At 42.0% G+C, this 15,838-nt stretch overlaps 1 protein-coding gene across 4 annotated transcripts in view; it reads left to right on the top strand.

Moving 5' to 3' along the window:
* The first annotated feature begins 700 nt into the window (after window positions 1–700).
* WDFY2 (WD repeat and FYVE domain containing 2) overlaps window positions 701–15,838 on the top strand; it is a 236,812-nt gene continuing 221,674 nt past the window's right edge. For 2 of the 4 annotated variants that reach the window (XR_009451323.1, XM_059684545.1), the window contains exon 1: window positions 710–1,116. Coding sequence is in view for 3 of the 4 variants with exons in the window: in XM_059684545.1 (XP_059540528.1) it covers window positions 980–1,116 (137 nt within the window). In the remaining variant the exon portion in view is untranslated. Of the gene's footprint in view, window positions 1,117–14,750; window positions 15,026–15,838 lie in introns of those variants that run through there. The other 2 variants (XM_059684547.1, XM_059684546.1) reach the window with 2 other exon arrangements.

The raw sequence follows: 15,838 nt of genomic DNA, 5'->3' as shown, positions 1-15,838 counted from the left end.
AGGTCAGTCCTGGCCGCAACTCGGCCAACGGCCAGGGAGGCTACTGAGCTCCCCAGGCCAGGAGCGCAGAGAAGTGGGCAATAGGTCACTTAAAGCCAAGGGAGAGAAGGCCCCGAGAAACTACAACTCCCAGGAGCCCGTGCAGTGTCACTGGGTAGCCTGGGCCCAGTGCGTGTAAAGAGGTCAGCCGCCTCCCGCCCTACTTCACCAAAGCCGCTCCGGACAGGTAACCTGTGCGCATGCTTAGTCACGTCGCAACTAGTTCTTCTTTCCCTCCAGCTGGCTGCTTCTTTTTCCGGCCTCGCCCCGGCGCGCTTTCCTCTCCCCACCCTCCGCCCTCTTTAGAAGGATTTTGGGGCGGGAGGGGGCAGGCCCCTGGCAAGCGCGTTCCCAGGGGTGTGGACCTGCGCGTTCACAGGAGATTAAAAAGGGAGGGGACTAAACACTGGGTGTGGATGGTGGCGAGGGTCGGAGGAAACCGCAGAGCACAGAAGGCGCATGCGTTCTGGGGAAATGTGCTGCGAGGCTTTGGGAATTGCAGAGGGGCGGGGCGGGCGGGCGGAAATGGGCAAGCGGGCAGACGCACGCGCATTGGGCGCCGGCGCCCGCCCCTTTTAAGGTTTCCTCCCCTCTTCGTCCTCCTCCACCGCCCTCCGGAAGTGCACCATCCAGCCTGGGCCGGACCGGCGGCCACACCCTGCGGCAGGCCCCGCCCTTTCCCGGCTCCGCCCCCAGCTCCCGCCCCCTCCGCTGGTGGTGGCGCTGGGTGGCTGCACTGGTCCTGGTGGTTTCGGGGCTCCTAACCGGGAGCGCAGAGTCGTTCCCTGAGGCGGCGGCCAGGCTATGATCGCGGGTCCCCGGCGTCCCGCTCGGGCCAACCAGAGTCCTTGTTTCAGCGTGTGCCTCTGGCCGAGCGCTCTCCTCACCACGGTCCCCCTGCGCGTTTGGCAGCGGCGCTCCCGGCGCGCCCCCTCCTCTGATGGCGGCGGAGATCCAGCCCAAGCCGCTGACCCGCAAGCCGATCCTGCTGCAGCGGGTCGAGGGCTCCCAGGAGGTGGTGAATATGGCTGTACTCGTTCCCAAGGAGGAGGGCGTCATCAGCGTCTCGGAGGACAGGTACGGACCTCTGCCCCTCGGCCGCGAGGAGGGGCGGGACAGGTCGGCGGCCCCCCAACCCGCGTTGGGGGCTGCACCTCATGGTCGGCACAAGTGTAGACATGCTCCCTCAAGTTTTTATTATAATGCGCATCCTGGTGAGGCCGGTGTCCAGCTGCGCGCCGCCGCTGCGTGGCTCGGGGAAGCGGAGCTCGGACAGGGACGTGATCTCTGGGCTTCCCAGGGGCCGGGTGACGCCGGCCGCCGCCAGGGTGGCCCTCGGGCTAACGGTATGCGGGCCTCTGGACCTTGGTCCGGCTCTGAGGACCGGGGCGGGAGAGGAAGGAGCCGCCGGACCCAGCAGGTGTGTGCGCGAGGAGGATGCCCCCGGCCGCCTCTGCGAAAATAACTGAGGGTTTTGAGTGCTCTGGTACAGTTCTTAGGGCTCCAAACGGAGAAGGCAAATGCACTCTTCTCCCGGACATTCCCACCGAATCCACATCTCCTAGACACCTTAAACTGAATCAATGAGTATTGCAAGTTGTGAAAAGAGTACTTTGGGCTTCTGGCCAAAGGAAAAGTGCCTGTCCAAAGAAGCGCCTTCTCTCCTTTGCCTTCCTTTTCAGAACTTGCAAGGGACCAGTGCTGCAAATAGCTCTTGAGTTCCTTCCCTTTGCTTGCTTCCTTTCTTTTTTTGCTTTAATTTTGCTTAATTTGCAGAAGTGGAGGCATTTGTTCTGCCTTTGATTTGCTCCCTTATTTGTCAGACAAAAGGGTTTTTTATTTAATTTAATTTAATGTCCGTTAATAGTCCATTAATATGCAGATATTAGGTTGATGAAGCTGATGTTCATAGGAATGCTGCTTGAATCTAGTAGTTATGGTATTTTCTGGAATTGTTTTGATAATGTCAACTAGTATTTTAAAAAGTTTAACACTGTAGAGGTATATGACAAGGGGCTTTAACATTAAAACAGTAGGTTTCCTTAATGTAAGTTCAAATTATGCTGAGGTAGAGAATACCCTAAAATTGTAGGCAGAGGTAAAGCAACAAAGTTTACTGTCTTTATAGTCATTTTAGCACTTTATTTACAATGTAGCCACAAAAAATTTTCCTGTTAGGTCTATTCATATCATAGGTTCTTCAGTATAACCAGGATGAATACATTGTGCTTGTCTACATCATACTGCAAACAAATGGCCAAATGGATTTATTTTCTGTGCAGATCCAATGGAAAAGATTGTAAACATACATCAATTGCAATCAGTGTGCAATAAACAGAAGAAATTCATGGCTGAAATGGAATACATGGATGTAGAAACCTTTTGAAATTCACAAAGAAGTCTTATGAGTGTTTAATTTTTCAATAGAGGCACAATTCTATTAAAGAGATTGCTTCTGGACCTAGAAAGTCTTTTGTTACAGAATTGTTTCTAAAGGAATAAAGGATAGAGGTCATTTTCTCCAGTCTGTAACTACTAGAGATGAAACTGTCAGCCTGACTGCTGTTAGGAAATTCGTAAGTAAGTTGGCTGAATCAAGTAAAAGGAGAAAGGTAGTTAAATCTAAGTTCCTTTAATATTAGTTTTGAAACTTTTTGCTTTGGTTGATGGTTTGGGCATAGAGGTAGGCTTTCAGTCTTTTTTTTTTTTTTTTTTTAAACTTCAGAGGGATCTTAGAGGTTATTTGCTCTAACAACTTATTTTACATATGAGAAAATTTAGGCCAGAGAATTTACCTGCCCAAATTCATGTAGCTGGTGGTAGAGCCAAGCCTAGCTCCTAAGTCAACTTGATTCCCATATCAGTGTGTTTATCTTGAAGGAAAAAGCTTTAGTAGGGTGCATTCAAAGTATTTGGAGAAGCTGAAGTATCATATATGAAAGAAACTTAAAGATAAATTACATTTGATTATAGAATAAAAGCAATGTGATTTTTAGCTATATATTACCTTAATATTCACTTTCCTAATTTACAATGTAAGTAATATAATTTATTTTATTACAGAGTTACTATTAAATATAAAGCCCATTCATAAATCCAGGATTATTCTTTACGTATATTTTATTATTACTTAGATCCAGAAGTCTGTATTTCTGTACTCACACATGAAAATAACTGTTATTTAGAGCTCAGGTTTTTATTTTTATTTTTTTTATTTTATTTATTTATTTATTTTTTTAATTAAATCTTTATTATTCAGATTATTACATTTGTTCCTCTTTTTTCTCCCCCATATCTCCCCTCCTCCCAGTTCCCGCCCCACCCTCCGCCCTTACTCCCCACCCACTGTCCTCATCCATAGGTGCACAATTTTTGTCCATTCTCTTCCCGAATCTCCCACACCCCTTTCCCCCCCAAGAATAGTCAGTCCATTCCCTTTCTATGTCCCTGATTCTATTATAATCAACAGTTCATTCTGTTCATCAGATTATTTATTCACTTGATTCTTAGATTCACTTGTTGATAGATGAATATTTGTTGTTCATAATTTGTATCTTTACCTTTTTCTTCCTCTTCCTCTTCTTAAAGGATACCTTTCAGCATTTCATATAATCCTGGTTTGGTGGTGATGAACTCCTTTAGCTTTTCCTTATCTGTGAAGCTCTTTATCTGACCTTCAATTCTGAATGATAGCTTTGCTGGATAAAGTAATCTTGGTTGTAGGTTCTTGGTATTCATCACTTTGAATATTTCTTGCCATTCCCTTCTGGCCTGCAAAGTTTCTGTTGAGAAATCAGCTGACAGTCGTATGGGTATTCCCTTGTAGGTAACTGAGTTTCTTTCTCTTGCTGTTTTTAAGATTCTCTCTTTGTCTTTTGCTCTTGGCAATTTGATTATGATGTGTCTTGGTGTGGTCCTCTTTGGATTCCTTTTGTTTGGGGTTCTCCGCGCTTCTTGGACCTGTAAGTCCATTTCTTTCACCAGGTGGGGGAAGTTTTCTGTCATTATTTCTTCAAATAGGTTTTCAATATCTTGGTCTCTCTCATCTTCTGGCACCCCTATAATTCTGATGTTGGTACGCTTGAAGCTGTCCCAGAGGCTCCTTACATTATCCTCGCATTTTTGGATTCTTTTTTCATTTTGCTTTTCCCGTTGGGTGTTTTTTGCTTCCTCGCATTTCAAATCATTGACCAAGTGGCTATGAGAATCAGCTGTGTCAGCAGTGAGAGAACTTCTGTCCTCTAGGGAGGTGCTAATCTAGCCTTTGCCTGAGGCTATCCTGCAAAGGCCTCTGTGCAGGGCTTGGGTGGGGCGGGTCGCACAGGATCAACAGGGTGGGCCGGAGAGAGCAGTTATGGCGGCTCTCAGTTCTGTCCCCAGGGGCTCTGCCTCTCTGAGTCCCAGCACCCGCTGCAAAGCTCAGAGAGAAAGCTGCACTTGCTCTGACCGAAGCCAGACAGTCCCGCTTCTCCCGTTTGAGTCTGGGTCCCTAAAGACTCGCCTGTATCTGGAGCTCAGAGTCTGCGACTCCCTCCCGATTGAAAACAACAACCGCGCCCTCTGCCGCCAGCCCGCTCCACACACTCCGCACCTCAGAATTTGACTTCAGCACTGCGCCTCCTCTGAGTGTCCGTATGCGTTTCTCTTTCCTCCTAGTTGTAGGACTTCCACTCAGCCAGCGTTCCTGTGGTTCTGGGTGATGTCCCTTCCGTCTTTTAGTTTTACTTTTGAAGTAGTTGTTCAAAGCAGCAAACTCCGGAGTTAACCTATGCCGCCATCTTGGTTCTCCATCCGAGGTTTTTTTTTTTTTTTAATATTTTTATTTATTTCAGAGAGGAGGGGAGAGGGAGAGAGAGACTGAAGCATCAATGATGAGAGAGAATCATGGATGGGCTGCCTCTTGCACACCCCGTACTGGGGATGGAGCCTGAATCCTGGGCATGTGCCCTTGACCAGAATCGAACCTGGGACCTTTTGGTCCGCAGGCTGACGTAGAGCTCAGATTTGATTATGGTCTTCATGAAAGGAGATTGATCTGTATTCTTGCTTTTCAAAATTTAATATCACTGTCACTAAAGATATGAAGATAGAATATTGATTTTTATCTAAACCTACAAAGCCATTTTCATTAACTGCTTCAGCCAGAAACTAGTTGTTTCATTCCCAAACTGTAAGGTTAAGACACAGATAATGTCCCATTCCTGAGTGGCAGTGTCCCATAACCCATAAGTTCTTTTGAAACCCTGGTTTCCCTTTTGACTTCAGACTCCTGATAGCCTTTGTCTATACCTTTGAAAACATTAACATTTTTCTATTTTAAACAGTATTATAGGTACTTGTCCATTATCTTCTCCATAAGTTCCCAAAGATGCTATGTGCATTTTTTTTTTTTAAAGAAAAATTGATTCTTTAATAATCAATGCTGGGAAAACCAGTTAGTCATTTGGATAAAAAAAATAAAGCTCACTGTCGGGGGGGAGAACCAAGATGGTGGCATAGGTAAACACCTGTACTTGCTGCCTCTCAAAACCATATCAAAACTACAACTAAAAGATAAAACAACAATCATCCAAAACCACGGGAAAGCTTGTTGAGTGGAAGCTCTACAACTAGAAGGAAAGAAAAAAGTGCATTGAGACTGGTAGGAGGTGCGGAGGTGCGCGCGAAAAGCATATGAAAAAGGACCAATCAGAAATTAAGCATACAGTGACTGAAATAAAGAATAGTATACTGAAATTCAACAGTAGACTAGCGGATCTCAAGAATCAAGTCAAAGATTTGAAATATGAAGAAGCAAAAAACACCCAACTGGAAGAGCAAAAAGCAAAAAGAATCCAAAAATATGAAGTTAGTGTAAGGAGCCTCTGGGACAAGTTCAAGTGTACCAACATCCGAATTATGGGGGTGCCAGAAGAAGAGAGAGAACAAGATATTGAAAACCTATTTGAAGAAATAATGACAGAAAACTTCCCTGGTGAAAGAAATAGACTTACAAGTCCAGGAAGCACAGAGAACCCCAAACAGAAGGAATCCAAAGAGGACCACACCAAGACACATCATAATTAAAATGCCAAGAGCAAAAGACAAAGAGAGAATCTTAAAAGCAGCAAGAGAAAGAAACTCAGTTACCTACAAGGGAGTACCCATACGACTGTCAGCTGATTTCTCAACAGAAACTTTGCAGGCCAGAAGGGAGTGGCAAGAAATATTCAAAGTGATGAATAGCAAGAACCTATAACCAAGATTACTCTACCCAGCAAAGCTATCATTTAGAATCAAAGGTCAGATAAAGAGCTTCACAGATAAGAAAAAGCTAAAGGAGTTCATCACCACCAAACCAGTATTATATGAAATACTTAAGGGTATTCTTTATGAAGAGGAAGAAGAAAAAGGTAAAGATAAAAAATTATGAACACCAAAGTGACAACAAATACATATCAACAAGTGAATCTAAAAATCAAGTGAATAAAAAATCTGATGAACAGAATAAACTGGTGAATATAATAGAATCAGTAGAATCGGGCATAGAAAGGGAGTGGACTGACAATTCTCAGGGGGAAGGGTGTGTGGGGGGTGCAGGAAGAGATTGGACAAAAATCTTACACCTATGGACGAGCACAGTGTGTGGGGGATAAGGGCACGGGGTGGGGTGGGAACCGGGTGGAGGGGAGCTATGGGGGGGGGGGGGAAGAGGAACATCTGTAATAATCTGAACAATAAAAATTTATTTAAAAAAAAGCTCAATGTCATCCTTAATTCTTTTCTTTCTTTTTTTTTTTTTAATATATTTTATTTATTTTTTACAGAGAGGAAGGGAGAGAGATAGAGAGTTAGAAACGTCGATGAGAGAGAAACATTGATCAGCTGCCTCCTGCACATCTCCCACTGGGGATGTGCCCGCAACCCAGGTACATGCCCTTAACCGGAATCGAACCTGGGACCTTTCAGTCTACAGGCCGATGCTCTATGCACTGAGCCAAACCGGTTTCGGCGATCCTTAATTCTTAATCTGTATTCCAGATGGTACAATTGCCTAAAGGTAAAAATTGCATTAAAATGCTAGAAAAAAACATGGAGAACTTTGACAATGAATTATGGAGATATTTCTAAGTTTGGAAATATCCCCGGAAACCATAAATTTTTAAAAAAATAAATTTCACCTCTTGAAAATTTTACTTTAAACTTGTCTATTTAAAAATTTAATTTTTTTTATGAGAAAAACCTCCAGCTAAAGTCCAAAGGCAAATGACAAAGTGAGAGAAAACATTTGCAACATATATAATAAAGACTAGTTTCTTTTGTGGCATACATTAATAAAATATAGGATAATTCAGCCCTAACTGGTTTGGCTCAGTGGATAGAGTGTCGGCCTGTGGACTGTGGGGTCCCGGGTTCCTTTCCAGTCAGCGGCATGTACCTTGGTTGCACGCACATCCCTATGAATAGAGGGTGTTCAGGAGGCAGCTGATCGATGTTTCTCTCTCATCGATGTTTCTAACTCTGTCCTTCTCCCTTCCTCTCTGTAAAAAAATCAATAAAATTTTAAAAAAATACATAGGATAATTCATAGAAAGGAAATAAAAATGGCTGATAAACTTAATACTAATTAAATAAGAGTAAATTAAATTAACAAGGAAATACCATGTTTCACCTATCACATTGGCAAACACTTTTTAAAAATTTGAATTTATTGGGGTAATATGTGTGTCTTATTCATTGTGTTATCTTTGGGGTCTAGTATCCTGTTTGGCACACAGTAAGCCCTCAATAAACATTCACTGTCAGTGATTGATAGATGTTTATTTTCCCTGAAAGTATAGCATCTTAACTATTGTAGACTTTAAAAATATATATATTTTTATTGAGTTTAGAGAGGAAGGGAGAGGGAGTGAGAGATGGAAACATTAGTGATGAGAGAGAATCATTGATTGGCTGATTCCTGCATGCCCCACACTGGGGTTGGAATCCACAACCCAGGCATGTGTCCTGACCTGGAATGGAACTAGGACCTCTCGGTTCATAGGTTGATGCTCAACCACTGAGCAACACTGGCTGGACTATTGTAGACATTTGATTGACATTTATTGAGTGAACTTTATGACCACATATATATGTGTGGACAGATATATACACTTGTGGGGAAAAGTTTGGAGTGGGTGGTCTTAAATTTGTGGAAGTCCATGCATTATTCATTCATTACAACAACAAACATGTGGGTTCCTATTGTGTTTTAAGCACATGTGCATACTACATTGGTAAAAATGACAAGGTTCTTTCAGGAAATTTTAGAAGATAATAAAACCACAACCTCTAAGATTCATTATTGAAAAGAGAATTTTCAGATGTGGAAGAGTGTTTGGATTTCATAATTCTTGTTCTGTACATTTTACTTTTCTTTATTTTTGATTGGTTGCCTCCTGTATACACCCTGACGGGACCAAACCTGAAACCTGGGCATGTGCCCTGATTGGGAATTGAACTGGTGACCTTTCAGTTCCCAGGATGATGCTCAACCAACTGAACCACACCAGCAGAGGGTTCTAAAGAAAGGTAAAATGGATCCATAGTGGACTGATAATGCCCTAATCTGCAGGCTCAAGAGTGGATAAAACTGTACCCTGAATCCACCTTAGCACAGTTAAAGAATGCCTGGAACTTTATTGGATACCAAGGGAAGAAATATAAGATATATAAAACAATCTGACTTAAGGGATAGATTTCTGTTGCTATTATAGAACAGCTTGCTTCACTGGCTTGTTCTGTTGCTATCATAGAACATAGCTTATTCCATTGGCCTTTTCTGAGTATCTTTGCTTTGGCTGTAACTGGGTTCTACTTGTGAAGGACAAGCCCAACATTGGTATTTTGGGTTCCTCATTTTCCAGCTTCTTTCTGGACTGTCTTTTCTGAGTGAGCGCCATTTTAACATTTCTTGCGTAGGAGCTTTCTCCTTGACATCTTGGTTCAAATTTGGTTAAGACTGATGTCTTGTCTGCAGCTTACCACAGGCTCCCTTGTCCAGTGGCAGCTTCTTCTCCAAGTGTTGAAGGAAGGAGAGACTTCTTCTCGTAGGATCCAGCCCCCCCAGACCTTTATCTTTGTAAATTCTTTATAGGCATATCTTAATACAATTCAACAGTCTTAGCATTCATACAGAGAGTTTTTAATAACTCTAGATAGTATTAGACAATTACAGGAAATTTTTCCTTTATCAGGAGTCTATACCCATGCAATAGGTAAAAGGGTTTTTTTTTTTTTAATCTCAATATAAGGAGATGTGCTAAATGAAAACAAGTACAAACATTGTCCTCTGGGGTTGTCCACTGTCTGTGGTGGTTAGAGAGAGGAGCTCTGCTCCACATGGGTCTTGAAGGATGAATAGTTCATGTGAAAAAGCTAGAGTGGAGGAAAGGGCATTCTAGTAGAGGAGGAAGAGAAAGCTCCCTTTCATTAGAGGCACTAGAATGGACTGGTTAAGAGTATGCTCAGGAGACGGTACATGGTAGAAACCAAGATGGCGGCATAGGTAAACACCTGAAATTGCTGCCTCGCACAACCACTTCAAAACTACAACTAAAGACAAAACAGACATCACCCAGAACCACAGGAAGGCTGGCTGAGTGGAAATTCTACAACTAGAAGGAAAGAGAAAAGCACACTGAGACTCAGGAGGTGCGGAAATAAAGTGCACAGGTATGGAGGTGCGAGCGTGAGTGAGCGAAAAAGGCTGACAACGGAGGACGCTGGTGTCTTTTTCAATCGGGAGGGAGTCTCAAGCTCCCAATGGCCCTGACTCCAGTACAGGTGAGTCTCTGGGGACCCAGACTCATACGGGGAGAAACTGGACTGTCTGGCAGTGGGCGGAACTCGAGGACATCTTTCTCAGAGGTGTTTGCAGTGATTACCAGGACACTGAGATGCGGGGCCTCTTAGGGTAGACTGAGGACCAGCCATAACTGTTTGCTCCACCTTGTTGATTCCCTGAGACCTCGCCCCATCCAGGCTGTGAGCAGAGGCTTTTGCATATGAATGGGCTGGCCTGTTGCAATCTGAAAATTACCTAGCAAACTGCAGCTGGGTCAGAGAGACCCAGAACATCCAAAAGAAGGCTCAAGGCCCCACAGCAGCTTGCATTGCTTCACAGCTGGCCCTCATCTGAGCACCTCCAAACCCCAAATAAGGAAGAGGAATCTGCTGACCTCTCTGTAGCTCCTGCTGGGTAGCCTCAGGCAGAGGCTAAATTAGCACCTCCTTAGAGATCCAAGGGCCCGTGTACCTAATGGTCAGAGTGGGACCATCCAGATTACAACTCCTCAGATCCATAAGGGACACACTCAGGGGGCAGACTCAGTGAGCACTAAAGCCCCACTGAAGCAAGTCTTGCCCCAGAAGGGTGTCTTCAGCACAGAAGTTCACCCACTGTAGACACAGCTGATTCTTACAGACAGTTGGCCTGGAGGTCAATTCCTCCCAGTGATACCAACAACAATCAAGGCATAACTACAACAAGACTGTGCATACAGCCCACAAAGGGGTGCACCAAGAGTGTCTACCTCAGGTAATTGGGGAGGCTGAGCCACTGGGCCCTATAGGACACTTAGCACAGAAAGCCACTCTATCAACACAGGGAAGCATTAAAAAATGTGGAGACAAAGAAACAGGTCACAAATGACAGAAATGGAGAAAAGCAAACTACTGGATATAGAGTTCAAAACCACACATAAGGTTTTTCAAGAATTTTCTAGAAACCACCGATAAATTTAGTGAAACCCTCAAGAAATCTAGTGAGACCCTCGAGGTTATGAAAAAGGACTAACTAGAAATTAAGCATACACTGACTGAAATAAAGAATATTATACAGAGATCCAGCAGCAGACAAGAGGATCCCAAGAATCGAGTCAAAGATTTGAAATATGAAGAAGCAAAAAACACCCAACCGGAAAAGCAAAGAGCAAAAAGAATCCAAAAATATCAAGATAGTGTAAGGAGCCTCTGGGATAACTTTAAGCGTCCCAACATCCGAATTATAGGGGTGCCAGAAGAAGAGAGAGAGCAAGATATTGAAAACCTATTTGAAGAAATAATGACAGAAAACTTCCCCTACCTGGTGAAAGAAATAGACTTACAAGTCCAGGAAGCGCAGAGAACCCCAAACAAAAGGAATCCAAAGAGGACCACACCAAGACACATCATAATTAAAATGCCAAGGGCAAAAGACAAAGAGAGAATCTTAAAAGCAGCAAGAGAAAAAAAGTCAGTTACCTATAAGGGAGTACCCATACGATTGTCAGCTGATATTTCAACAGAAACTATGCAGGCTAGAAGGGAGTGGCAAGAAATATTCAAAGTGATGAATAGCAAGAACCTACAACCAAGATTACTTTATCCAGCAAAGCTGTCATTCAGAATTGAAGGTTAAATAAAGAGCTTCACAGATAAGAAAAAGCTAAAGGAGTTCATCACCACCAAACCAGTATTATATTAAATGCTGAAATGTATTCTTTAAGAAGAGGAAGAAGAAGGTAAAGATAAAAATTATGAACAACAATTACATATCTATCAACAAGTGAATCTAAAAATCAAGTGAATAAATAATCTGATGAACAGAGTAAACTGGTGAATATAATAGAATCAGGGGCATAGAAAGGTAGTAGACTGACAATTCTCGGGGGCGGGGGGAGGGGTGTGGGGTGTGGGGGAAGAGACTGGACAAAATTCGTACAGCTATGGATGAGGACAGTGGGGCTGGGTAAGGGCAGAGGGTGGGGTGGGAACTGGGTGGAGGGGAGTTATGGGGGGAAAAAAGATGGAACAACTGTAATAATCTGAACAATAAAGATATTTTTTTAAATATATTTTATTGATTTTCCACAGAGAGGAAGGGAGAGAGACAGAGAGTCAGAAACATCGATGAGAGAGAAACATCAATCAGCCGCCTCCTGCACATCCCCCACTGGGGATGTGCCCGCAACCCAGGTACATGCCCTTGACCGGAATCGAACCCGGGACCCTTCAGTCCGCAGGCCGACGCTCTATCCACTGAGCCAAACCGGCTTCGGCTGAACAATAAAGATTTATTTAAAAAAAAAAAAGTATACTCAGGAGCCAGTCTGCTTGAATTCAGAATCCAGCTGTGTGTCATACTTTGAAGAATCTGGAACATTATTGTCTCCAGATGAATAACTATAATAGCCAGAATTCACAAAACCTCTGGTTGCAATAATTTGGAATTCTTACTTGGATAAAAGGCCCTGAGGAGGTGGTGGTGGGTTATAGGGGAGGAGACTCTGGGGAACTACCTCCTTATATTCTGACCATATTCAGTACCAATTAATGCAACATGGTTCTACTCTGCAAGCCTTGGAGGCAGGCAGAACCTGCAGGTAAAAGGGAGTGAGATTTTTTCCCCCCTCCTATAAATTGATCTGATCCCCAGTGCTAAGAACAAAGGAGATAGGCAATATATGTCCACTGAATGAAATTCAACACCGGCTGATTAATCATCTGTTTGGAATGGGATTCCAAAGGAGAATGCCACAATTAGCTAGGAATTCCCTAATGCAAAAAAAAGTAACTTTCCTTGTGCAACTTTAATAAGCACTCTGACTAACTTTTATTTTTATGGGCAGGGGGCATCCTCATTCAAACATTTCATTTAGTCATTAGTAAAAATTAACTCAGTGGTGTAATAAACTAGCAAATAGGACCAAAAAGGAAATAAAAAAGTCATCTACTTGTCTCCTGGCAGGGAGTGCTGCAGTGTGCCGTGTGCCTTTAATTTAAGGATTCTTGGAAAAGAACTGAGACTGGGAGTCTGATTTAGCTGTATACTACATTGACCTTGGACATTTCCTAGGGCATCTCATCACTCTAAGTCTCATTTTCTTCATCTAACAAAGGAGGGCATAGCATTTCTTAGCTATGACTCTGTCACTATGATTTGCTCACATAATGACTAGGTAAGTGTAATGTCTCTGCATCACATCATCCTAAAACCTCAAGTGGAGAAAAGTGCACAGAGGGCAGAAGTGGTGTGCACTTTGTGAGGCAATTTTAAGATGTATTCCTGAGCCTTGGGATGGCAGCAGTTGTTTATTCCTGGATGAAATATTGAAGAGGTGTTTGTTTTGTATTGGTACCTGATACCTGGTTGAACTGGATTCATTTCTACATTTCTACTTCTTGATGAATCCTTTCGTTTCAAATACTGAGTAGTTTAGCTCTGGGTTGTTTGCAGGCCCCCAAGTATGGCCTGGATTGTCTTGAGTAATGCTTTTGAAACTTTTTTGATCACAAATCATAGTGAGAAATGTATTTAGCATTGCTACCCAAGACACACACTTTGACATATACACACATATATAACTGAAACAAAAGTTATATAAAATGGTATCTTTTTAAAAAAAATCCTCACCCAAGGATATGTTTTTAATTGGTGAGAGGGATCTGTTGCCTGCCATATGCACCCCAAGCCGGGATCAAACCCACAACCTAGGTATGTTCCCTGACCGAGAATCGAACCTGAAAGCTTCTAGTGTACCTGATGACACTCTAACCAACTGAACCACTAAAATGCCATCTTTTTAATAGGAGCTGCATTGCTGATATTTTCTGTTCTATTGTAGCCTTTTAGAAATTCTGGCTGTAATTCATTCAGTGGATTTGATGACATGTGATGGGTTGAGAACAATAGTTTTAAATACAGTATGTTAGAGCAGCGATTTTCAACTAGTGTGCTTCAAGAGTTTTTAAAACATGCAATACCTACTACTTAGTCAGGGGCACTGACCTCTTTTTCCTTAGATTGTCAAGTAAAAAAAGTTGCTATCAGCCAGCACAATAATAGCAATCTGATGTGAATGAATCAAAATTATAGGTATTTTTTTTGTCAGATCGGCAAAAAATAGAATGTATTTTTGGTGAGCCACAATTTTAGTAATTAGTTTATGTGTGCCATGAGATGAAACAGGTTGAAATTGCTGCCTTAGAGAACTGTCGAAGTTTTGTACCCTCTTTCTCTCTGTTTGTAATTTTAGTGTTCTAAAAGATGGAACTGCAGTTCAACTTAGGGACCCTCACCCCATCCAGCCTGACCTACCCCTTGCCTTTCTGTATTCCCACTGGGATCATCATAAAATTGACCTTGTCTCACCAGAAGGCTCCAAGTCAGAAGAAAGTAAGATAAATTCTTTCAGCCCAGAGTCAGAGAGAGTTCAGAAAAAAACGGGGAGTGCATGTGTTTTGGCTTCCTGTGTTCATTTATTACTGAGTTAGGACTCAGAAATGATGTCTCCTCTAAGTTATAAATGTCAGTTGTTAACCTCTCTGTAAAAGTATATTTTTAGGTTGGGCAGATTTACCTATAATATGGAGCTGTTTAGGGATTTTAATAATTTTCCATTAGTTATTAAAGGTTTTAAAAATATATTTGTATTCCTTTTTAGAAAGAGAGGAAGGGAGAGGGATAGAGAGATAAAAATATCAGTGAGAGAAACATCGAAAGGCTGCCTCCTACACGCCCCCTTCTGGGGATTAAGCCTGAAACCTGGGCATTGTGCCCTGACCTGGAATCTACTAAGTAACCTCTTGATTCATGGGTCAATAATGCTCAACCACTTAGCCGCAGCGGCCAGGCTAGTTATTAAATATTTCTAGTTTTCCAATTTCTGAGGATCAGCTTATATCTTCAGTAATCATAACAGTAATCCTCAGGCATGTTTACATTTTAAATAAAGATAATGTAACCATAATAAAGAATAATTGCTTATTAACCTCTTAGCACAATGACTAATTGCACTTTTATATTCTTGCCCGCACTTAAAATTGAGCCACCAACTATCTAATCTTTAACCATCATTTTGAGAAGTGGTGTATTTTCCTTTTCCTCAATATTTACTTATTTATCTAATGTTTGTGCTATTATGAACTTGGCCCTGGATTTTCCATCAAGAACAAAGCAGCCCTCTCTCAAGGTGCTGATAATGTGGTAGGTACACAGTAATTTATCTGTCGCTTATTTTTGGCTATTTACGTTATTTCCAGTTTTGTAAATGTTATAATGAACATTGTTGTGCATATAGATGTTTTCCCCCCTGATTTTTAGATTATTTCTTCAGGAAAAATTGTAAGAATATTGCTGTATTGCTTTTAAAAAGGTTTGTGGCAATATAATATTTACAGTGACATATGAGAATATGAGTTTTGCCACATCTGACCAGCCATGGTTATTATTATTTAAAAATTCTTCTTTAGAATTTACTTGATAGTGGCACTTCATTGATGTTTAATATGTATGTTTTGATTAACTAGTGAATATTTTTCTATTTACTTGATATTTTTCCTTTTGTGAATTGTTTTTTCCTGTCCTTTGCCCATTTTATCCATGGAATTCTCTTGGCTCTTTGAACAATTTCTTGTATATACATTCCATACATATAGTAAGGATGTTAACACTACATCTGTTAAAATCCAGGTAAAGTCTTATACTTCATTGTTTGCCTTTTATATATATATATATATATATATATATGTATATATATATATATATATATATAATATTTACTTTTTTTTTAAATTAAATCTTTATTGTTCAGATTATTACATTTGTTCCTTTTTTTTCCCCCCCATAACTCCCCTCCTCCCAGTTCCCGCCCCACCCTCCGCCCTCACTCCCCACCCACTGTCCTCATCCATAGGTGCACGATTTTTGTCCAGTCTCTTCCCACATCTCCCACACCCCTTTCCCCCCCAAGAATAGTCAGTCCATTCCCTTTCTATGTCCCTGATTCTATTATAATCA

Source organism: Myotis daubentonii, chromosome 2 (genome assembly GCF_963259705.1).
Source record: "Myotis daubentonii chromosome 2, mMyoDau2.1, whole genome shotgun sequence".
Taxonomy (NCBI): Eukaryota; Metazoa; Chordata; class Mammalia; order Chiroptera; family Vespertilionidae; genus Myotis; species Myotis daubentonii.
This window is presented reverse-complemented; position numbering and strand designations above follow the sequence as displayed.